Source organism: Zootoca vivipara, chromosome 8 (genome assembly GCF_963506605.1).
Source record: "Zootoca vivipara chromosome 8, rZooViv1.1, whole genome shotgun sequence".
Taxonomy (NCBI): domain Eukaryota; kingdom Metazoa; phylum Chordata; class Lepidosauria; order Squamata; family Lacertidae; genus Zootoca; species Zootoca vivipara.
The window spans coordinates 77,578,393-77,603,899 of NC_083283.1; the positions used below are offsets into that span (position 1 = coordinate 77,578,393).

The 25,507-nt window shown below is 39.7% G+C and overlaps 1 protein-coding gene and 1 pseudogene across 1 annotated transcript in view; one reads left to right on the top strand and one right to left on the bottom strand.

The window, feature by feature from the left end:
- Positions 1 to 1,255: 1,255 nt before the first annotated feature.
- Positions 1,256 to 25,507, bottom strand: part of ANKRD33B (ankyrin repeat domain 33B) — a 35,751-nt gene continuing 11,499 nt past the window's right edge. The window contains exons 2-4 of the mRNA XM_035125958.2: positions 17,382 to 17,511; positions 8,410 to 8,550; positions 1,256 to 3,071 (exon numbers count right to left, since the gene is read on the bottom strand). Of these exons, the coding sequence (XP_034981849.1) occupies positions 2,218 to 3,071; positions 8,410 to 8,550; positions 17,382 to 17,511 (1,125 nt within the window). The 3' untranslated portion in view covers positions 1,256 to 2,217. The remainder of the gene's footprint in view (positions 3,072 to 8,409; positions 8,551 to 17,381; positions 17,512 to 25,507) is intronic.
- On the top strand, positions 21,371 to 23,129 carry LOC118090337 (kinesin-like protein KIF23; annotated as a pseudogene).

Consider the following 25,507-nt stretch of genomic DNA (forward strand, 5'->3'; position numbering starts at 1 on the left):
GATGTGCGAAGGTAGGAGCTGGGCAGGGCAATTTCATGGTGTTATAAACTGATTGTAAGATCATGCTGGTCCCAAACCAAACTGAGGTAAGGCATGCCATAATTTAAACAGAATTTATTGTCTCGTAATTGAAAATATAACATATACACATACAAATGGGTTATACCCTTTGAACATTACTGTTTAAATTCATCCCTGAGAGAGTGTGATAGTGCATTTCAGCTAAACCTGGCCTTTAGATGATAGTGCAAATTCATGTACTTGCTTGTAAGAATTGATTTTTTTTTAAAGAAACTGACTGATTTGATATGTAAATATAATGTGTTGGTTGTGAAGAAAAAAATATATCATCTCTGTTGGAGCATAAGAGGCATATAGGCAGTTTTGCCACAGGCATCTGAAAGCTTGCCCTCTAATTACAAAAAAGGGGGAGAGCACCATTTGAAAATCTTCCCTACATCTTTTTAGGATGCCATAAATTTTAGTAATAGCAGAACTTAATACATATCAACAATTTAGTTTTGCGGAGAACTGATTTTAAAATGGACAAAAATATATAGGTATTCATTTAGTTGATGGTCTTCCATACTAGAAGCATGCATGGTTAGCTAGAGCTCCTGTCCTATATACAGTACACCAGGAAGTAGTGCTGGAACTGTCTCTCAGTTTGGCATTCTGTTTCTCATTTTTCAAATCTTAGATTCAGTTCTCCACATTTCCGCAGCAGTCTGCATGAAAAAAACCCCTCATGCAAATCCTTTCGCATTTTAGTGCACATAAATGTATTTTGGGATGCTGTTTTGACTAATGTGCACCTTTTGGCAAGCAATTACTCCTAATATAGTGTTATTTTCACCAATATATTCATTTTTATGCACACTTTTGCCTAAATTATATACATGCATTTTTATAAGCACTGGTTGGAAAACCGCATTGCAGATTCAGATACATGTGAATTTCAAAGGATTGCTGCATTCCAGTTCTTGTTTTGATTAATTTGGCTTTAAATGAGAACTGAATCAAATCTCAACCCTGCCAGCAGGTAAATTCATTGAACTCAGTGGGGTTTATTCTGAGAATGGTTATGTTTGCACTGGTGTTCAACAGAATTTTTGCATCTACTAAAAATGCCTTGAAGAAGCACCATTCCCTCTATTTCTGATGTTCAAGAAACAAGTGCAGCTTCTTATAAAGCAAAAATGGCACTGCCAACATGCAAACTGGGAATGTATCAGCAGGTATAGGGGTCTGCAGAAGAAGAAAACATATTTAGGAAGAAGTCGGGAGGGATTCAAAATATGCTCAAATGTTCAGTGGCCACAGCATGCTGACCGGCTGTTGAGAGTTCAAAAAATAAATAAATAAAAATGGTGTGGCTGAGGAATGTGACAGCTGGAATCCTGAACATTGTGTTGCAAATTTTGCTGCAGATCTGTTTCAGAATACAGAAGTAGGAGAACCTAAAGTTGGGCATAATCTTGAAAAAAATAACGGGAGGATCCTCAGAAATGTTGCATTTTTGTGAAATTAACCCAATTCATAGTAGTTTTTACACTTTTTATAAACAGTAAAATCTCATTCAATACAAAATACTGTATATAATTTTATACCATTTTGTTTCCATTAACTCTATCTTTCATAAGAAATGCTTTACAAACATTTTATTCATAAAGTTGGTTTTCTACAAAATGCCCTGAGATTTTTGCATCCTTTCAATGTTTGGTTTTTTGAAATTTCATTACAATGTCCATATTTTCTTAAAAGCAAGCATCAAGCTAAAGCCCTTTACTTTAGTGTGGGGGATGGGGAGATCATAATACACTTGTACAAAATCCGTAAACTTGTCTTTTCACTTATCCTCAAGCCAGTGCTTATGTAATCTATTTTTAATATTAGTTTCCCTTGCAAACACACTCTGTAGCTTAATACTCTTTTATGTATAGAAAAATGTCTGATATCCAGACTAACTCTCCCTTCTTGGAGCTTAATCCCATTACCCCTGTTTTCCACCCTGAGAAAACTACCTTTTCCATATTTTAAACCTGTTCAGTTTCTATAAATATTTCCTTACATTTCTTGACCTATGTACACTTTACCGTATCGGTTGCTCTCTAGATGATTTCTTCTCCTTTAAATTGTGTCATTCAGCTGGCCCCAAAACAGCAACTTGACTTTTGTGTTGATCTCAGTAGTACTATCATGAGTCTCAGCCTCAGTTCAAGTCTTGCTTTTCACGGGAGACCCTTGCTTCTGTTTCTGAGCTGCTTCTGCTTTTTTCTTTTCTTCTTCCTCTGCCTTCTTCCTTTCTTCCTTCAGCTCTTTATACCTCCACTTAGGAATCTGCAGGTAAGCTCCATCACCAGCACTGCTTTTTCGCCTGACTTTCTCTGGCTGGAAAGTAGGTGGAGGTGCCTTGTTGATTCGGACTTTGGGGATGACAAACCCTGGGCGCACACTGCTCCTTCTCAGCAAGTGCAGTGGCAGCAAGCTTGATTTCCTTGGAACCACAATGCTAACCTGAGGTACATTTAGACTGAAAGGCTGGAGGCTGGCTCGCCTTTCCTTCTTTTTGGAGACTAACATAACTCTGGAGTTCTGAAACAGCTTCTCATAGCTGTTAAAATGGTCTTTGCTATCCATAGATTTGATTTCCTTGGCTCTTTGTTTCCTAAAGATCTCTTGTACAGCAGGCCTGCGTTTTCCTATGCCAGGCGGACTTCCAGGGCACACGGTCCTACAAGCTATGGCAACAAAAGAGCTCCTTAGACTTGTCGTCACCCGAACCATATGATCAAGGACACCATCTTCTTCAGGGCCTTTGAAACCTCTGGAAGTTATTACTGACCTCACGCCTTCCGAGATCTTTTGCAAACAGGTCTTTGGCTCTGCAGCCTTGGCAAGACGTTCTTTCAACTTTGGCCATTCTAGCTCATAGTGGTCACAAAATTGCTCAGCACATGGCTTGTCCATAAGTCTTTGCATAAGATAGGCAGATTCTATTCTTCCTGTGAAACATGCCCATTCCTGAGGAGTGAATCCACGGCCCGGGTCTGTGGCATAAATGCTTGCCCCTCAAAGGAGAGAAAAAGAGAGAGAGTTTTATTTTATTTTATAAAAAAGAGCAGCTGACCACATTGTATAGGTAAAGCTAAGCATATCCTGAATTTTGTAAGATATTGTGTTAGGGAACTCTAAAACCTTAGCTGCTTGACAACTCTGTTTTGACTGTCAGTTAATATTTTGATAAAATAACCCAATTTTACTTTGTTTTTTTAGCTACACAAATTATTTAGATATTTATTGCTCAGTACAGAATTGTAGTGAGAGCCAGCAGATATTGTTATGACCCCATAGCTACACCATCAGAAATTAGAGTGATGTTTAACATGTGTCATCATCAGAACACAAGTAATAATTGCTGCCTGACCTTGCATTTCATTGTCTCATTGAGTTGGAGTTTTGCAAAATGCTGTATCAATCTCAAAAGTCTTAACAAAGTGCAGTTTTGTGTTAATCTCTGAGGTATTTTAAATATTTGTTTACCGTAATTCAAATTGCCAGTAAAGAATGTTGTGGAAGTGTAGATTGTGAATGGTTTTTCTAGGTTTTGTTCCTAGGAAAACATGATTCTACCATACACACACTTCTCACATTAAACTTAAACTTCCATTTATCTTATTTTGTTACAGCCCATGGCAGGGGTGGTAACCTTTTGTAGACTAAGGGCCATATTACTCTGCATAAAGCTGTTTGTGGCCCCATATTAGTGGGCACGGCTAGATCCAAGCTATTTCCTGTAGATGCAGGTACAGTCGTACCTTGGTTCTCGAATGGAATCCATTCCGGAAGTCCATTTGACTTTCGAAAACCAAGGCCCAGCTTCCGATTGGCTGCAGCAGCTTCCTGCAGTCCATCGGAAGCCTGCACTCCATCGGAAGTCCGACGCAACTTCCGAAAAACGTTCGCAGTCACTTCTGGGTTTGCGGCATTTGGGATCAAAAACGTCCGAGTCACAGGCGTTCGAGAACCAAGGTATGACTGTACCATAATTAAATAGGTGTATCTCCACTCACGTTTCTCCTTTACTTTTCTTCAGCCTCCCCCCCCCCCATTTGTTTTCAACATTTGTTAAATGATATTGCGGACTACATTTTAATCTGTCCTGTCTGTGTAAAAGGCAAAAGGAACTCTGTAATCCCAGAAGAATGCAAATAGTGTCAATGTATAGTTGAACAGCAAAATATCACATACAGCTATTTAAAACCTCAAACTTCAAAATGCAATTACATCCCCAAAACTGCATGCATGCAATTGCAAAATGCACGGATTATTATTATTTCTATATTTGCAAGGAACACAAGTCTGCTGAGAAGTGTTTCCCTCCTGGATGATCTTATTGCAAAGGAACTGCAATTGACATAACATCAAACCCACCCGAGAGGGCCAGATGAAATTTGGCTGTGGTTACATTTGTTCACACAAATTAACTTTTATTCATTTCATATTACATTTGCACTTGCCTTTGAAAGCAGAGTACTGCATCTCTAAATGTAGCAAATTACAGGTGTGGGGTTTGCAACAGATAGATATACAATTAATGGAAGGACTACAATTCAGAAAAAGAATGATATCTAAGGGAGTCTTGCTCATATGTTCCTCTTTCTCCCCCACCTTGCCTGCCATGTAAACTCTGCACCCCAGCCAGCTCCAAAAACGGACTGGAAGGGGGAATGGCCAGGAGACTCGGAATGTTAGGTCTACAATGGACCTTTCATTTTGCAGATGAAAACAAAACTATACATACTAAACAGCCAACAAAAAGTACCAGTAAAAAACAAACAAAAGCTATCGAAAGGACAACTGGAAGAGATGTGAATAGTGTTTGCTGACAATTCTAGCACACCAGATGGCACAGCCAGAAACCCAAATCTGTGGATTTAGGCTAATCTCATGAATGGTTAAGAGGTTAATTTGAGATTACATCTGACCAGAATAAGAGTCAGTGAAAGGTATATCTATCTGAAACCATCGGATGCCAGACAGGAAAAGGAGGAAAGGTGATAGGAAGATACGGTTCGCTTACCCCTCCTTATCTCTAGCCCTTATACTGACAAATACTAAAGCACACCACTCTATATTCTGCTAAATAAAAAATGTTGGCTGTGTTTTTGTTTTATTTATATTTATTTATCAACAAAAAATGACATTCTGTATTCCTGCTCATGTAATTTTCTGCTGTTTTATCTCAGGCGAACTTAAAGTAGATGACTGTTTTTCCTGCTCTAGGAATTGAAGTTTTGCTACTCCATGTGTGTACATTCCCAGCTGTTCTTAAGATTGTATTTCAGGATCAAGTGCACCAAAATTAGGCTGTTTACCTGTAATGGTGGCCATCTGTGCAGTCACACTTGAGTGTAAAACATTTTCAGGAGTTTATAATATGTTAGTCAGGGACTTGGTATTCCTGTCCCCTCCTTTCAGGCAGAACGGTTGGCCTGAAACAGGTGAGGCAGATGCCTCTTGTTCAGTTCCTTCAGCCTCGCCATGACAATTTCAACAAACTGACAGCACCAGGAGTGAAGAAGCTACATGAGCTGTGACTGCACAGATGAGCAATCAAATAACACAATTTATTGGTAAGCAACTTGTCTTTCCTGTTTGATCTCTCTCCAGTTGCACAGATGGGTGACTGGTAAGCTAGCATACCTTGGAGTATGTGCTGGTACCATCACTGAAAGAGACTCTGAAGATAATATGAACATTGAACATGGAACACGGAAGATTGAATCAAGTAATAAATAATACTAATGGAATGAACAGTATAAAAAATACAGAGCTCAGATAATGTTTTCTGTGTTATTGTTGTAGTAGGGCTTAGAAAAGAAATAAACGGAATATGGTATTCCAAACTCTTGACTCCAACATCCTCTCTGCCTAAATGGGGAAATTCTACCAGTAAAGCTGTAGATATAAATACTGAAGATGGTATGCACAGTGACCACAAATAAGTCTTCTCTAATAGCTTGTCAAATTTTTGCTGTATCTTCTTTCTCAGGAAATCTATTTGGTATACAAGATTTGCTTTAAACACTATTGAAGTATTGCAGTGACTTCTTTAAAACTAATCCCGCATGAACATAAATGAGGTTAGGTACTTTGCTACCTGGGTCAAACATGAATATTCAAGTCCTCCTTCCAAGTGTCATGGCATTCTATCAATCATTCTGAATTACATTGAGTCTGAAAATCAGCTTGTAAGAAACGTGTCCATCTCCACTTAGACCTGATTTTCCAGAGAGAAATCTAATATTACAAACGGGTTTTTTTTCAGAATAAGTAACCTGAACATCCCAGTCAGTTTGGAATATTAATATTCCATTAAATTAATACAGCTACACATATTGCAATATTATCTGCAAATGAAATATGCTTGAAATATCCAGCAAAAACATCAGAAAAGCTCCATGTTTATAGGAACTTTTGGGCCCTTCTTTTTTAAAATGGCAATATTAACTTAGATGTTTCATAGCTTCATTTTTCCACTCATTTCAGTATGAGTAAATTGGTCACATAACAGCCTACTCAGAAGTAAATCTTATTGAATGAATGGGGCTGACACCCAAGGCAAGTGGGGTTAGGCCCAAGTTTTACAAATATTTCAAACAACTGCTGGGGTCTACAACAACCTAACTAGCACAGGAGAAATTTGCACCTGAGAATATTTGTGCAATTGCCTTTAGATGGGTTGAAATTGTATATCTTACCATTTTACCATATGTTAAACCATATTTAACGAATGGGAGCCTTCAGATATTTGAATAGAAGAACATATTTTTATCTTGTATGAATTCCTGTTCTATAATATCTGCTAAAAGCAATGAGTACTCACTATGGGTTGCCCTGGCTTAGGGATATTCTCTCAAAATAAGGCCGCAATAGCTTAGCTCTGTTTCTCCTGAGCCTTTTGGCAATAAATCCATGTTTCATCCTCTTTAGCACTCTACAAGCTCCATTATTTCTTTCAATTGCTGAGCAGTCCTTAATCCATAAATTATTTCTAAATATAATGTCTGGTCAGTAACTGCCATCCTGACAGCTTCCCTAAAATGAGCAGCAGTAATAGCCCATCTCTACAGCACTTTGCTATTAACCCATTTCCTGATAACCTGAAATACACGAAAAACACTCTGGTCTCTATGAACTCTAGAAATAACCCTGTGAATAAAAATTGTAAATTTTCAAGATGTGTGTTTTTAGTTTTTTATTGTTAGGTAAAGGTAAAGGGGCCCCTGACCATCAGGTCCAGTCGTGTCCGACTCTGGGGTTGCGGCGCTCACCTCGCTCTATAGGCCGAGGGAGCCAGCGTTTGTCCGCAGACAGCTTCCAGGTCATGTGGCCAGCATGACAAAGCTGCTTCTGGCGAACCAGAGCAGCGCACAGAAACGCTGTTTACCTTCCCGCTGGAGCGGTCCCTATTTATCTACTTGCACTTTGATGTGCTTTCGAACTGCTAGGTGGGCAGGAGCTGGGACCGAGCAACGGGAGTTCACCCCGTTGCAGGGATTCGAACCGCCGACCTTTTGATCAGCAAGTCCTAGGCTCAGTGGTTTAACCCACAGCGCCACCTGGGTCCCATTTTTATTGTTATTGCGGATATTTAGTAACACTGTCTTAATTGTGTTGTATGCCCCCATAGCACCCATTTGGAAGAGTCATATAGAAATTTTTTAAAATAAGCAAGCGAGCCTGCTGCCAGTTAAAGTCAACTTCAGAGGCTCTGCTCCATCCTTATGTAACATCAGAAGATGGGCACTCAAGACAGTCTTTTTAGTGGTGGAACCACAACTGTGAAATGCCTTCTCTGTAGAGACATGCCAGGGCTCTTCTCTTTTAATCTTCAGCTGATTGCTGAAGACTTTTATTTTTTTCTATTTCAGGGTGCTTTTAATATAATTTTAGTATTCCAATTGTTACTCTCTGCTGCTTTGTCTGCTTTTCCTATTGTGTTTTATGAAAGTTCTGTACTATGCAAACTTATTTTTGCAAGGGTTAGTACAAGTTCACTGGACCATGCCTTCTATTTGAACTGAGTATGTAAACCCTGCAGGCACTGAAAGGAAATTTCAGCTGCCGTAGATCATGTTTGGTACTGATTTTGCAAAATATGGTAGAATATTCATGTTTATAAATAAATTAATGAGTTTAGTTTACTTAATGAGATCCATTTGTAGAAAATTCAGTGGTGGAAAACAAGAATAAGCAAACAATGGTTTTGCATTTCTCTCTTCCTCTCTCTCTCTTTGTCCAATCTGTAATTAGAGGAGGCAAGAGCTGCAGTCCTTCATTTAGAAGTAGTCTTTATAGTAGTTCAAGGGAATGAGGATAATGAAGCATAGGATTTTTCTATACCTGCCAACATTAAAGCTCTGATGCATTCACTTCGGCCTTGCATTGCAGACTTCATGAGTGCAGTAAATCCAAAGGCATTCCTTTTCTCAATATCAAGGCCAGGATAATAGTTTAATAAATACTGTGTGATAGTAATATGTCCTACAAAAAAGAATAAAAAATATCAATACAAAAGTGTATTATTTTCAAACCACTGTGAATTCTACTTGTTTTATTTTAACTATCATATTCTGAAGCTTCAGGACAGATCAAATAACCACTAAACTATCATCATCATCATCATCATCATCATAAAATTTACTATTTATACCCCACCCATCTGGCTGGGTTTTCCTAGCCACTCTGGGCGTCTCCCAACTGAATATTAAAAACACAATACAGCACAGCATTAAACATTACAATCTTCCCTAAACAGGGCTGCCTTCAGATGTCTTTTAAAAGTAAGATAGTTACTTATAGACTTGACATCTGATGGGAGGGTGTTCCACAGGGCAAGTGCCACTACAGAGAATTAAAATGCTACGGGCTTGGTTCAATCCTAAAATAAGGAAGTTAACAAAATGGGTTTCACCCTCTCCTTCCCACACAGTCACTGGTGCCTGAATATGTCTCTTTGAATGGTTGGCAAATGCACAATAAAATCAGTTACCGTACTTCTTTTCCTTAGAAATGAAAGCTATACAAAGTTTTGTTTGCAGTATATTAACCTAAATTTAATGGAAAGTTGATTTGGTCTATTATCCATATTCCCTATCCCTGGTCAGAAGGATAATTTAAGCTAATCATGGCAGAAGGTGGGTTCTAAGAGTTCATACAATTTAGTGCCAAATAGATTAAGGCAGTACTTTTGAGTTATGCCTGGAAAGCTATAGGAAGCTATTTGAAACACTGGATAATGAATCCAGTTTCCTCCTAGCCGCTCATTGCCATCACATGCAATTTCCAAATAATCACCAATGGCAGGCCTACATAGAATGCATGAGAGTTATAAATATGATTACGTTAATGGTAATTTGTGTGAGTCTATGGTAAGCGGAAATAATAGTTTAAAGATCTGTTGTTGCCTTCCCAGCCATAAGAGGGTTCAGTTTCCCAACTCTGCTGTAAAACCCTGGTCATTAAGCTTCTACTATCCTGAACTAGCGACAGGACAGATTATGAACTAAAATGACTGAATAAGTAAATAAATAAATAGACACAGTATATTTATTCTTAGAAATGCTTTCAGCAGACCATATCAGGCATAATCCCCAACAGAAGGTCTGCCTGCTTTGCCAGTATCACTGAAATATGTAGAGTGGTAAAAATCTATCACAGGCTAAAATTATAGACGCTAGGGAGCTAACAGTCTGAAGACCAATTAAACCATCAAGCCCTTGTAATTGGACTGACAGAACAAGACAAACATCTAGTGCCATTATTGCTCATTCATTTCCCCACTTGTCATTTGTTGTATGATGGGTTGATGGTTTGTGTAATAATGTAGTCTGTCAGCCAGCTGCAACAACAACAACTTAATTACTGTAAGCTGTATAAAAAAAGTTCCCTCGTCTTATTTTGCAGTCCAGTTAAATATTCTGCAATACATGTCAGTCAGTTAAATTTGTCCAAGAATGTTTATGAAGAAGTTTCATACAATCAATTAAACAAAATCCATAGCAGAACATCTGGTACAGTTTTAATGATCAGTGGCTTCATGGCACCCAAACAAATCTACATATTCTAGGAGGAGGAGAGCTGCATGTTTATCTATTTAGGCAGCTTTAATTACACTCAGGTATTTTATGGACAGCTGTGCTCTTTGGTTGCCTCCTTCCTAACCGGAGCCCTTTTTCAGAGTCCCTCTACCTAGATAGTGACAGGGTACAATAATGCAAAATTCTGGGGGATTGATGAGGTCTCCAAAGATTATAAAAGAAGTGAAAATGTCAGGCATTCATTCGGAGTGTCTCTACTTGCCTTGCTCTTAGGCATGTTTCTGATTTGAACTTCTGATATTTTCCCATCCTTATCATGTGCTCATGTCCTTTTGAATTGATCAGCAATGGTAGCTGCTGGAGATTATTACTGTTGTCTGATCACCCAGCCCCAAACACTCTTAGGCCTACATAACTTCAGAACACTCCTAGACTTTCTAGGTAATTTACAGTACAAAAATCAAGAAATAGGCATGCCCAACTCCACAAAACCCCATAAAGCAGATTCAAACAACCACTTTGGAAACTGCTTTTCCATCATTACTACACTTGGGCAGAAAAAAATGAAAGGCACAAATACAGGATGGGTGACACCTGGCTTGAGAGCAGTACATGTGAAAAGGATCTAGGAGTCTTGGTAGACCACAAACTTGACATGAGTCAGCAGTGTGATGCAGCAGCTAAAAAAGCCAATGCAATTCTGGGCTGCATCAATAGGAGTATAGCATCTAGATCAAGGGAAGTAATAGTACCACTATATTCTGCTCTGGTCAGACCTCACCTGCAGTACAGTGTCCAGTTCTGGGCACCACAGTTCAAGAAGGATACTGACAAACTGGAACGTGTCCAGAGGAGGGCAACCAAAATGGTCAAAGGCCTGGAAACAATTCCTTATGAGGAACGGCTTAGGGAGCTGGGTATGTTTAGCCTGGAGAAGAGAAGGTTAAGGGGTGATATGATAGCCATGTTCAAATATATGAAAGGATGTCATATGGAGGAGGGAGAACGATTGTTTTCTGCTGCTCCAGAGAAGCGGACACGAAGCAATGGATTCAAACTACAAGAAAGAAGATTCCACCTAAACATTAGGAAGAACTTCCTGACAGTAAGAGCTGTTCGGCAGTGGAATTTGCTATCAAGGAGTGTGGTGGAGTCTCCTTCTTTGGAGGTCTTTAAACAGAGGCTTGACAGGCATATGTCAAGAATGCTTTGATGATGTTTCCTGCTTGGCAGGGGGTTGGACTGGATGGCCCTTGTGGTCTCTTCCAACTCTATGATTCTATGATTCTATGATTCTACTAATTTATATCACTGCTGCTCTCTGAGCACCAATGAGTCACTAGAAATGGAAAAGCAGCCCAAAATGTTCCTACAGAAACCAGGCACCTGATTGTTACATATAATATCCTTTCAAAGGGCTGCATTAAGTGCAAAGTCCTACTGCAATCCGTGGAAAATAACTTCATTTCTATAAAATGAATCTAGATTTTCCTTTCAATGTACGGTATATTTTCCCTCCTATTTCTCAGGTAAAGGGCTTCTGATAATAATTGTTCACAACTGCATTAAAACTACCGTATTTCATTACTGAGGTGCCCAGTATTGCTGACATTCTGAAAGTACCCCTAACTCCTTAAGCTTCTGTTTACCTCAACTGAGACCTGTGCTAATTTCCTCATGGTAATAAAAGAAAAATCATGCCCAAAAAATTGAAAAACCATGCCTCAGCAGACTCTCAGCCTTACTTTGCCACCTGCAAAATGGGTGGCAGCCCTTACAGAATTGTTAGAAATAGAATCTCTAACAGAAAAGGCCTCACTATTTTTGAGTAAAACTGTAGTAGTACAGTAGTACAGTACATTTTCGTAGTACAGTACACGCTTCAACAGTAGAATTTGGGGGTTTACATCACCGTGCCCTCCAGATTTTTGGGCTCCCGGCTCCCACCATTCCCAGCCAACATGGCCAGTGGCCAGGGATTATGGAAGCCGTAGTCCAATATCTGAAGGGCACCCTTTTGGCCACCGTGGTGCAATTCAAGGACATAAGCCCAGACTGTGTACACACAATCCCTGTGTTACCAAAGCATACTTTTTGTCACTCTGGAATTGTTCATGCTTGTCCTCAGCATGCTTCTTTCAATCTTGATTGACTCTATATCCTGCCATCCAGAAGGGTGGGTGGGTGTGGTTATCGGATAAGCATTTGGAAAACCTCCATTGATAAGGTTATCATTGCCTTTTCCTCCCTGCATATGCCCTGGATGAATGAAGAAGGGAAGGTGTGGATACACACCCCCATTGCTGGAACCACCTTCATCTGTTTTCAAATGGACACACTATGTGGAAATGCTGAATCAATCTGCAATGAACTTTTATTTTGGAATGAACCAACCAGTTTTTCAAAATGCACTTTTCAGGAGCAAAAAATATGCAATAGATCAGGGATGGCCAACTCCCAAATGACTGTGATCTACTGACAGAGTTTAAAAACGGGCAGTGATCTACCCCCTTTTTGGGGGGGGGGGGTTTCAGGTCAAAGTTGTTGAGCTTTTTTTTAGGAACAAAAGCTCTGTTTTTGGATTTCAGGTAAAAGAGTTGTTGAGCTCTTTTTTAGGGAGGGGAAAGCCCCATTTTTGGGGGGTGCAGGGGGAAAATGTTGAGCTTTTTTTACCCAAGCCAAAGTTGTCGAGCTTCTATGGGGGGAGCCAGTGATCCACCAGTGATCCACCATAGATGTCCAGTGATCTACCTGTTGGATGTCCCTGCACGAGATCTAGATTGTGTGTGGACTATAAAAAAAAAGGAAGTACTCAGACTCTCACTGATTCTAAAATAAAATGTCATTCATATGCAGTCTCAGTCCTCCAGCTCAATATTTCACTTTGGGAAATATTGAGCTCAACAGCTGTGCTGGGATTAGAGCTTAGTGCAATGGGATTTCCCTCCTTTTCTCCATCCCTCATGCATACCCCATGTCATACCCAAAGCTGCTCCAGAGGGTTGGGGAAACACCCAAAACAAATTTGGGGGCCCAGAGGAAGAGGAGATTTTTCTGTTGCTCAAGGATAAATCCTTGCACTGACAAAACAATCTGCTTAACACTACTTTGAATACAGCCCTGGTAACCTTTTTTTTTAAAAAAAGATTTGTTATTTAGTCTGAATTCAGACACAAAGGGTTGCACCATTCAGACTTGCAGTTTCAGGTGTAGTTGCTAATTCCAGTTACCAATGGCAATCAGATAACTCCATTTAAAAGCTCTTATATAAAACAGAATCTTTATGCTCACAGTTGAAGCAGCAGAAGAAATGCAAGATGCTAAAAAGAATTTCTACTTTTATGAGCTCTTTTAACATAAGTAGGGAAAAAGATTGCCAATACAATGCACAATTAATTCAGAATGTTAATACTCCATGAAAAATCTTAAATTTACAACTGCTTAGTGCTCTTTCAGTTGTGGGAGCAGTTGCAGACTCCTGAAAGCTGCCAACAAATGTAGCTATCTGGAAAAAGGGCAAGAAAGAGAGAATTGAGCACAGTAACTATGGGATGGGATGGATCTCCTATGCAACTGTAGCTGGTTAACAGAGAAAAAGTAGGACAGATCTGGACGTGGACTCAACTAAAGTGTTTCTTTAATCAATATTGGATGCAAATGAGTTCTAGGTGCCTGTTCAGGAGCTTCTTTTTTAAGTTATAATTTCAGGTGGTAACAGTAAGCTTGAAATTATGTGTGCTAGGGATGTGTAACTGTGCTGTATTCAAGACAGTTTAACAGTGGTATTAAGACCAGAGATGCTGAATGAAGTCAACAGAAAATAACAATGTAAGGATTCTGGCAGAGGGGAAGCAATCAATTTGACATGGAAATGGAATAGAAGAAATGACAGGCCATCCTCAAATTGTTAAGTGGTATGCTGAAAAACAATTAGCTCTTAAAAATCTATAAATAAATGCAACTTTAATTAAAACGCATAAATTCCTTATAAGGCTGTTTCAAATATATGTCTATTAATTAATAATAGGACTTTGGCAATTGTGAAAACATAGCTCCAATTCTGCCAGAGTAGTAAACTCTATAGTGCAACAAGATCATGACTGAAAAAAAGGTTGTCAACCCTGGCCCAATTTGCACATCATGGTAAACCATAGTTGATGGTTTACTGTGAATGCGCCAATCTTTCCCACTTTGCTGCTTCCCACATGGGAGAAATGAACCACAATGTGAAGCCAAGGGATGTTCTTGGCTTCCTGGTCATTGCTAATTTGAACAAAACAAACTATGATCCCCAGTTAAGCTAGGGAGCATAGTTTGTTTCTAGAACCAAATAGCAAAGATGGTGAGAACTCTCAACTGTGGCTTACTGCAGGGACGGAAAACCAAGGGCAATCTTACCTGCAGAGCCGTCCTTCCCCTTGGGTTTACTGGCGCGTTGTGCCAGGGCTCGGGTCACTCAGGGTACTCAGGGGCGCTCCAGCAAGTGGGGGAGCTGCGCAGCTTCGCCCAGCAGGGGCAGGGCGCGCACCCTCCAGTCCTGCACAGTGGCAGGAAAGGGCTGGAGAAGCGCTCCGGCGACCAATTGCGGCGCCAAGAGGAGGGGCTCCTGCCGGGGATCACACCCACCTCCTGGGCGGGGCGTGTACACCAGAGAGGGACAGAGGGAGGGAGGCTGATCGCTGCGCCGATCGCCTCCTCCTGCCTTACCCCTGGCGGCGGGCAGGCTGCCGCCCCTACCGAGCCGACGACGTGACCAGGATCGCCCCACACCCGCAATTTGTTCTTGCGCTGTCTTCACCCAATACTTGTTTAACAGGGGAGGGGAGGGGCAGAGGGGCCCTCAACTCTTAGTTTTGGTGTCTGCACTCAAGCCAAAGCTCTGTCCTTTTGCTTCAGATTTGGCTTTAAAAACAAGTAACAGGTAACAATCACTTCACCCCAACAGGTAACAATCACTTCACCCCAAATAATAAGCAGACGGAAAGCATCCAAAGATAGCCACGTCTAGCAAGAAGCAGCACCAATCTTCCCCAGCAGCAATCCTGAAAAGGCAGGAAGTCCTTAAAAAAGCAAAAACCTTCCTCCAAGGTGGCATCCACATGTCTTTGCAAGTCCATTATCATTCTCCCTCTCACCAGTCATGCTTGGAGCACATTTGGGGACAGTGGCTATGGAGGATTCTGTGTAATATGTAGCCATTTCTGGATCCACACAGGAGTTAGTAGGGCTGTTACCACAGGGTGGGATAGAACACTGTCTGGTTGAGGGGCTTTGATTTGTTTGTTTGTTTAGTTTTGCCCCAAATTTACTGGTGGTTAATTGAATTGGGGGCTGGCTAGCACTTAGGAAGGATTACCACACCACCACAGTCTTTGCTTGACTCTCCATGTTTTGGTGGGTGTCCCCCCCCCCAAAGAACAATCCTAGTAAATTGGGTTGGGGGCTGGCAGGTCACTCTGGAAGGCTTGGTGGACTGGATCATGCATGCAGACCTAGCTCCAGCTTACTCAGTGATATGTGATCAAGACAAATGTCATTCTGCTTTAGAAAATAGGAAAATAACTCCATACAATTATAGGAAACTTCTTATATATCCTGTGGTCTACTTAGCCTCATTTTCTTTAGGGAGCAGTATCAGATACTGGCAGACAGTATCAAGCCAATGTCAACACTCTGGATTAATACTGAGCTCATTATAATTAAATATAAAGGTCAGAAAAGAGCAACCTTAAATCTAATCCTTTAACAGGACAGATATATATCCTGGGTGGACACAACCCAAGGCAGGTTATACAATATCTGAGACCACCTAACTCTAGTTAAAAAGTCGTATCAGGCATTGGTTTTCTATAAAGGCAGCTGTGAAAAACACACAAATATTTTTGTAGTAAAAAATTATAGCCACACAGTGCATTTAAAATGAAACAAAGCAATTATCAAATAAGGTAACGGTTTTTCATTTCGTTTTTTAAAAATGAATACAGCTTAGTTAAAACACACATGTTCTGGTAATGGGATTCCAGAAAATAATCACGAATCATTATTCTGTATCAGCTCTAATACTTTTTTACAACAGCATTCAGTGATTCCCAAGAGGGAAGTAACTGCCATGCTTGCATTTCACCAAATATTTATTAAATTCAACACAACACATTTTTCATTACACTGTCTATAGATTGTCAATAGTTAGAATCTATTGTCGTTAATTTAACAATTTTAGCACAAACTAAATTTAGTTTATAATTCTAAACAACTCTTAAATAATATAACTAAAATGAATTTCCCCAGAATTTATCATTTCAAAGCTTCATACTTCATTCTTTGCCTATTCTTTATTGCTCAGTATGATGAATTATCACTAGGGAACATAATAATATTCCTGGTTTTTATTGCAAAATAATATTTTAAAGCATCTGTGCTCAACCTAATATTTGTTGCACTCTTTCACTGAATTGAATAAGAAAGCTTTTGTATGCAGGACATAACATGATCTTGGGGGGGCTGGAGAGAGAGAGGGTTCATAGCAGGGAAGCTATGCTAAGCACCCTTTTGTGCTCATCAAACATTTTCACTGATAGGCTTATCTGCAGCCCAAGTGTTGCTATGCTCTCATTACTTCTTTCTTCTTCTTTTTTTAAGGCTGTAGCAGTAGAGTTGCCTTAGATTCTTCTGTATATTTGTCTGAATGCCAATTTTAAATTCTTTTTTTGTCAGCACAGCAATAGAAAAAGTATGATCAGGGTTTAGAGAACTGCTTGGGGTTAGAGAAGAAAAATAGAAAGCCAAGAAAAGAGAAATAGAATACCCTTCTTTAATGGAATAACTTCCTTAACAAGAGTATTAGGAGGATGGATACACTGCAACTTTGTTGTAGCTCCCATTTGTAATATTATTACTACTTGGTCAGAAATAAAAGTGGACACTTTTTTCACTAATATGGTAGCTTTAATGGTATACAGTAATAGAGAGTAATAGAGAGTACATCGCCTTCTCCACGTGAAAAGTATTCCAGAAGATTTAATCTAGTAAGCAGAGCCTGGTGTGCATTAAATTAATAATAGCATCACTAATTATAGTGCTGGGCTACATTAAAAGGGACAAGCTTCTCTGAAATGTACGGAAGAGGACAGAGGAGCAATACTTGCTGGGCTAGCCTAAAGACTCATGTTGGAGGGAAAACCTGGCATTTGTTTGCTCAATGCAATCACAATAAGTAGGCATTTACAATCATGAACTGTTGGACAAAAAAATGAAATGAGGACCAAACCTCCTTACCTGCCTGGGCCGCTGTAATTAGAGCCGTGTTTCCTTCATTGTCCTGCCAGTTTACATCAATGTGAGGGCATTGTGCTAAGGCTATTACAATATCCACAAACCCTTGGTAACAGGCAACAATAAGGCCAGTCTATAAATAAAAAATAAGGTGGTGGTTAAAGGAAAGCAAGCTCAAGCACTTTGAACTCCAAATCTTATTTCACATTTTAGTATTTTACATGAGGGCATTAAACAAAACACTTAGCAGGGGAACCAAGTGAAAGTGACAAATCAGAATGCATTTATTATTATTATTTCTAATTTACTTCTAACATTTAAAATGTAGATTTCCTACTCCATGGAAGCAGCTAACAAATATATAAGTGTGTAAGATTAAATTAATAAAATAACTGTGGAAACTATTCAATAAAACAATGCAACAAAATGTGCAGAAAACAAAGCACTTAACCAAGGACAGGATAAAGCAGTGCCAGGAGGCAGATCTTTAAGTGTCTAGCCCATAAAAGTGTAACTGGTGTGTCCCCCCGCCACCTTTTTTCTTTTTTACAATTTTTCTGAATAATTATGTGTTTGGGCTTCCTAAGAAAGAGAGAGTCACATAACGAAAGAGCTTCTACATTTAGATATTCAGGACTGCAATAGAAATGTCAGGTTAAGAGACTGCAATTCCACCAAAGCTGGTTGAACTATGGTTTGATTCTGGGGGTAGTTTGCAGCATTTCCTCATGACTAGACAATTTTTGCTAATTTCTTAGGAGCTAGTGATTATTATGAGAATGATTATACTACATGTCCTGTATTTTGCTGTAGTCCTCATAAGAGCCCTGTAGCAATAGGTGTATCCTCGGAAAGCTGAGGCTAAAATACAGAGGCTACTTGTGAACTCATAACCTTAAGCAAATTGCTAAATGAGATGAAGGACACAATCATGGGGAAATTCTCTTGCACAAATAATAATAATAATAATAATAATAATAATAATAATAATAATAATTTATTTATACCCCATCCATCTGGCTGGGTTTCCCCAGCCACTCTGGGCGGCTTCCAACAAAAATATTAGAATACACTAATTTCTTAAAGATTAAAAGCTTCCCTAAACAGGGCTGCCTTCAGATGTCCTCTAAAAGTCTGGTAGTTGTTTTTCTCTTTGACATCTGGTGGAAGGGCGTTCCACAGGGCGGGTGCCACTACCGAGAAGGCCCTCTGCCTGGTTCCCTGTAACTTGGCTTCTCGCAGCGAGGGAACCGCCAGAAGGCCCTCGGCACTGGACCTCAGTGTCCAGGCAGAGCGATGGAGGTGGAGATGCTTCTTCAGGTATACTGGACCGAGGCCATTTAGGGCTTTAAAGGTCAGCACCAACACTTTGAATTGTGCTCGGAAACGTACTGGAAGCCAATGCAGGTCTTTCAAACACTTCTCAAATAAATGGGAGCTGCAGAAAATACCATTCTCCATATATTATGCCTCAAATGTGAAGCAGTAATATCTTGCTGTGATGCTGTTGCCTCCTAAATAATTATCTTCCTTCCCTCAGATGCATGAATCCCCATTTAGAAGAAGGTATTGGAGAATCCACTGCTCTGTTCCACTTATCTCATGTAAGCAAAGGCAGGAGACAAAAATAGGTCCCAGAAGGGAAGAGCTGTAGTATAATGGAAGTTCTGTAACATTTTAGTTTCATCCCTGAAACGGTTCTACCCAATTACTTCTACTTGCACTAAGCACTAAGAATATATATGCTGATTACTGTAACTCTCAGGAATGCAACTATATTTATTTATTTGCTAGGGGACATTTAATCCACTGTGCACATTAGATACTATTTATGACAGTAATTTATGGTCGCTTAGCTAAGCACTATGGTTTCTCTTTGCTGAGAAATTAATATGAACATAAGAATAGCCCTGCTGGATTAGGCCAGTGGGCGATATAGTCCCGCATCCTATTCTCACAGTGGCCAACCAGATGCCCATGGGAAGCCTGAAAGCAGGACCTGAGCACTCTCCCCCCTTGTGCTTTCCAGCTACAAGTATTTACAGGTATATTGCCTATGGCTCTCATGTAAAGTATAGCCATCATGGATTATTTGCCTGTGAATGTGTAATTCTCATGCAGTGCACACCCAATGCTCTCCCTACAGATGTTATGTGTGCATGGTTCTCTATGCAGAGATAGAATCCACATTTGGAAGCCTGCTTCTGGATACAGAATCCTCACTTCCAAATTTACATTTTTTTAAAAGACATTTCAAAGAAGCAGAGCAGATTTGAAGGAAGTGCAGGGGCACGTGGGATGAAAGCCCCATTGCACTAGCAGAAGCGTTTGTGCTGGTTTCTGCTAGCACAATAGGTTAATTGAATCCAGGTCACTGTCCTTACATTTTTACCAATATTGTAATGTTTTTCTACATAAACATTTAAACTATATTAAGTGTGCTTCATCCCCTACCCCCCAATATTTCCGTTTAAATACTTGAGCTGTATTGGAACAATAAATCAACATGGGGTACTTCCTTAATTTAATTTACTAAATAAACATGGTAAATTAGATCACTCCCTAGGACATCACAAAATTTTCCACTGCAAACAAAAAAAAATTCTGATACAAACTTTCATAGGCAAATCAGTCTAATATGCAGTTTTTCCGAGAAAATGTTCCAGTTCAATTTTTTCTAGAAAATCCATATTTTCTAGTAAAGAGCAGCCAGGTCATGTAATATTATATCACACAATTTAGCTTTTTAAGGCTTTGTATTTGCTTCTAGAATCCATTAGAGGGGTGCTGTTTAGGGGGTTTGGTTGGGAAGAGGGCATTGTTGCTGTTATTTAAATTATTTTTTGTATCTTTATTTTAGATCTTATCATGAATGTGGAAATCATTTTCATGTTTTATTTATTTTTATTACTACTTTTGTTATGTTTGTAATTATGTAATTTTGTTCATGTTGTAAACCACCTTGAGCATGGTTTTAACTATGGAAGGGCAGCATACAAATAAAATGATAAATAATTGGGGGGGGGAGGCAAATAGCCTACAGCTGCAAGTGAAGTTTCCATGACAGTTTTTCCTGATGGCCTTGAATCTGCTGAGATTGGTTAAAAGAGTATAAGCCACCTAGTTGCACCTGGCCAAAAAACATTCCGCTTCACCGCCAGCAGAAGCTTTCTGTTAAGATGGGCATTTTTAACATACCTGTGAGAAGCAAAAGTGAACATGTCCTTGCACATGAATGTTGTTGTACTGTATGTGAAGTCACTTTCCCTAAGAAACACGATTTATTTTTGTAGCCCAAGAATTTCTGCCAAACTCATACAAATTTTGGAAGGAATCATTTAAACTTATGCTAATGCTAAGCCTAATCACCATATCAGTCTTCTTAGCAAATAATGTCATTTCCTGTCATCTGCACGTAGAAGCAGCCACTATTCTATTCCTCCTAAATCTATTTTTAGCAAAGATTTAGATTACATAGGATTAAGTATAAGATTTTCACAGACAACACAGGCCAAAATCAAGCTTTAGTTACACCTGTGCAGATCCACTTATTGAGGGAGGGGAGATGTTACCACTTACCAGCACACATGAGGGTAATTAAAAAAAAAAAAGACAACAGCCTGGTTTGAATTATTGTTTGAAGTTTCATAAATCTGAATATGATCTTGTTTCATTTTCCTGGTTTGTTAGCTCCCCAGTTAAGATGTAATGAGGAACCTGGGCTCGATACAGGCCTGGATCTTCATGCTAAAGCCACCACACAACTCAAGGTGGGAATATCCTTTCCTGCACTTCTTTCACTTTGACAGCATAAGCATCTTGACTCAGGCTCCTATATTGTTTTGCATGAACTACTTTAAAAACAACTCCTCTTGAATCACACACATGATTCTCAGGAAAGCCAGAATACGGAGGGAACCTTCAGACCAAACCTTCACCAAGAGGGCAGCGAGAGGGAGAAAAAGAAGGACGAGTGGGGCGGCCTCAGCGGGATGAAGGCGGCCGCGAAAACTCAAGGAAGCCTAGGCAGAAAAATGGATCCAGGAAAAGTTTGAAGGACTCTGTTGGGGTATACTGCCGGCTGCACCCAGTCAGTGTGCCAAACCAAGAAAGCTGCATAAAAGTGATCAATACCACAACAGTCAAGGTTAGAGGTAGGTAGCCGTGTTGGTCTGATGTAGTCAAAACAAAATAAAAAAAATCCTTCCAGCAGCACCTTAGAGACCAACTAAGTTTGTCATTGGTATGAGTTTTCGTGTGCATGCACACTTCTTCAGATACAGTCAAGGTTCACCCACCAGATGGATACAGAATTTTCCACAATGGGGAGTACGTATAAGGAGGTTCAATATTCATTCAAAGGGGTTTTTAATGTTGGTGGGTCTCAGAGACATGTTTTTGACATTACTAAACCTCTAGTGGATGATCTGATTCATAGGGGAAATGGCCTTCCTTTTACATACGGTGTCACTGGGAGTGAGAAAACTCACACCATGACCGGTTCTCCTGGTGGCGGTGGCCTGCTTCCTTGCTGCTTGGACATGATCTTCAACAGCATAGGATCTCTGCAGGCCACACAATATGTGTTCAAGGTGGATGATAAGAATGGGCTTGAGGTGCAGTGTGATGTTGATGCTTTACATGAACGTCAGAAACTAAAAGATTTTCAGACTCCAAAAACTAGCAAAAGGTGGTAAATTGACCCTGAAATAACTGATATGATCAATGTCCAAGACAACTGCAAAGTAGAAAAAGTTGATGAAGATAATGTTTACAGTGTGTTTGTCTCCAACATTGAGATCTATAACAACTACATCTGTGACCTTTTGGATGAAGACCCCTTTGATGCCATCAAACCAAAACTTCCCCAGTCCAAAATTTTCCACAAGGATCAGAACCACAACATATACGTTGCAGGATACACGGAAGTGGGAGTCAAATCCACAGAGGAAGATTTTGAAGTCTTCTGGAGAGGCCAAAAGAAGAGGCACATTGCAAACACTCAGCTCAGTCATGAATCCAGGCATTCCCATAGTGTGTTCCTGATCAAACTGGCCCGCAGGCACCTCTTGACACCAGTGGGGATAATGTTCTACATGACAGAGAGCTGATAACCTTGAGCCAGTTATATTTGGTTGACTTAGCAGGGAGTGGGAAAACAAACAGAACCAAAGCGGAAAGGAACAGACTACGGGAAGCACGTAATAGTAATCAGTCCCTAATGACATTGACGCGGGTGGCACTGTGGATTAAACCACAGAGCCTAGGGCTTGCCGATCACAAGGTCGGCAGTTCGAATCCCCGCGACGGGGTGAGCTCCCGTTGCTTGGTCCCTGTTCCTGCCAACCTAGCAGTTTGAAAGCACGTCAAAGTGCAAGATGATAAATAGGTACCGCTCCGCCGGGAAGGTAAACGGCGTTTCTGTGTGCTCCTCTGGTTCGCCAGAAGTGGCTTTGTCATGGTGGCCACATGACCTGGAAGCTGTACGCCAGCTCCCTCAGCCAATAATGTGAGATGAGCACAGCAACCCCAGAGTTGGTCACGACTGGACCTAATGGTCAGGGGTCCCTTTACCTTTAATGAGGACCTGTATTGAAGCTCTGCAGGAGAATCAAACTTATGGGACCAACAAGATGGTCCCTTACCGAGACTCTAAACTAACCTATCTCTTCAATAACTACTTTGATGGAGAAGGCAAAAGTGTGCATGATAGTCCTCTTGAATCCTTTTAAAATCAGTTGTCAGAGTTAATTTGAATACACTCACTTTGTTTCATGTATTTTCCAGAAAGCATTTTATGAAAGCATTCTAATATGAACAAAAAAATGAATAATATTTTTTCTAGTACTGTATGGGCTGCGTAAATAACGACTTTATTTCATCCACTTTGTAGCTAATCAGCAAAACTGATCATGCCAACAAGATTACAGTTCATCAGAAGACATTGTTTTATGTTAATTTATAAATAAAATTGAATTCCAGTATTCAAAATCAGGTATTAATGTGTAACATTTTTTAATTTACTTAGGGTGGGGCTTGCTTCTAAGAACACATATACAAGCGTCTCCTTACTAACACAGGGGTTACATTCCATTGCCCTAAAATCAATGGAGATGTGATTTTGCATGTTTATTTGATTTATATATAGTAAACAAATCTTAAAAGATATATACAAGTATGCACTTCACCCAGTAGAAGGTTGCCACTTGTTTGATGGGGAATAGATCCAAGAGCTCCTCCTAGCCTATAGCAGTTGGTTGGCATTGCCAAAGCTGTTAACACTGGAGAAGTGGGTGTACAGAAGTATTTATTAAACCCAGTGTTGTGTATAAGAATTGCTGCAATTAATTTTGTACAGTTTAAACAGAGAATTTTTGTCCCCTTATTTTTCAATTCAAGTTCATCACTGGCCCTGAATTATTGCCTGTGGTCTGTTTATTTGCCAGTGGTACAGAGACAAATTATAATTTCTTTACAAATCTCCATATTTAGTTATATTTATATAAACATTCTTTTAGAAAACACCATACTTATCTCATCCTTGTTTGCATAATGGTAGTATTGTCATCTAAATAGCAGTCAAAATAAAACATTCCAAAATATAATATTAAAACTGTTAAGGGTTACAAAAAATGTAAATACTGTATTGAAATGTTTTTGCATCTCTTAACACTGCTTTTTCAAATCATAAAATACACATGCACCATCACAATTTTGCTATAAAACCGCATGCTTAGTTTCAGATGTTGGTAATCTGCTGTATGTATTTATTAAAGAGGTACAAATTTCCAAATTACTGTATTATCTTACATTGTTCTGATTATTCTCCTGTGAATGATATTATGATGGACAGAGCTCCTATTTTAAGATATGGTTTAAGCAAAATTTACTGAAATGTTTATTTAAAATAGTGCCAATCACTGAATAGGCAAGGGCAGAATTGTGGCTCAGTAATGGAACAACATGCATAAATGTGCAAAAGGTTCTCTATCTCTGAGTTCTCCATTCAATTTAAGGAATGTGGCCATTCTGAAAGTTACATGAACTTTGCAACTTTTAGATCAGTGTTTCCCAAACTTGGGTCTCCAGCTGTTTTCAGACTACAGTTCCCATCATCCCTAACCACTGGTCTTACTATCTAGGGATGATGGGAGTTGTAATCGAAAATCAATAGGAGACCCAAGTTTGGGAAACACTATTTTAGATGAAGAGCTGGATGATAAGTTTAGAAATGTGTAGTATAGCCCTACTCGGATTTACTACTTCATTTTGCAGGTAGGGGTGGGAATCTGTATTTGAATGCTCTCCCACATTAAAACATTATCAGCTGAAAGCTAGTTTCTTAGGGAGATGGTTCTAGTCTAGCCTTCCCTATTAGCTTTAGCCAGGCAAGTACATTTGCACCTAAAACACTGTTTCTAAGTGGCATAATCACCCTTCCTGAGGGCAACACTGTATCATATTTTTGAACAGGTCGTTTGAATCTATGCAAGCTTAAAACATAGACTATAGAGCAGAGTTTTCATGTTGGTGGCACACTTTTTAGACATGCATCATTTCATGACACAGTAATCCAATTTTAATAGCAAACCAGCGGTTAAACTAACCCCTTTCAGCCCCAAGAGGAGCGTGGGGAGCATTCACACGACACACTTACACATTGATGTGTCGTGACACACAGTTTGGAAAGCTCTGAGTATAGAGAGCTGCAGGTGGAGAAAGTCTGTGTGAGAACAGCAGCACCTACCAGACATCTACCAAACAACTCAGCTAATTATTACAACTCATTGAGAGAAACCCAGGGCAGTAAAACTTACGACCAGAAGTAAAGAAAAAGACCCTATGTCTTTGGGCTTGTGGGACCCATAGCACCACCTATTTTTCCCACACAAAGAAGGTTACAGTACTTTGCTTCTTGGACAACCAGTTCTGGAATAGTCACCTAGAGAGCTCAAAGGAATCCAGCTATACCATCTTACAGGGGGGGGGGAGAGGTATCCCTGTAAGAGGCTGAAATGATAAGCAATTCTACCCAGGGATAACTGCTTATGTTCACTCTCATAAGAGTAACAAGAAGGGAACACTGGCAGTGTCTAAATAAATGAGGTTCTGGTGGAAGAGTCCCTTTG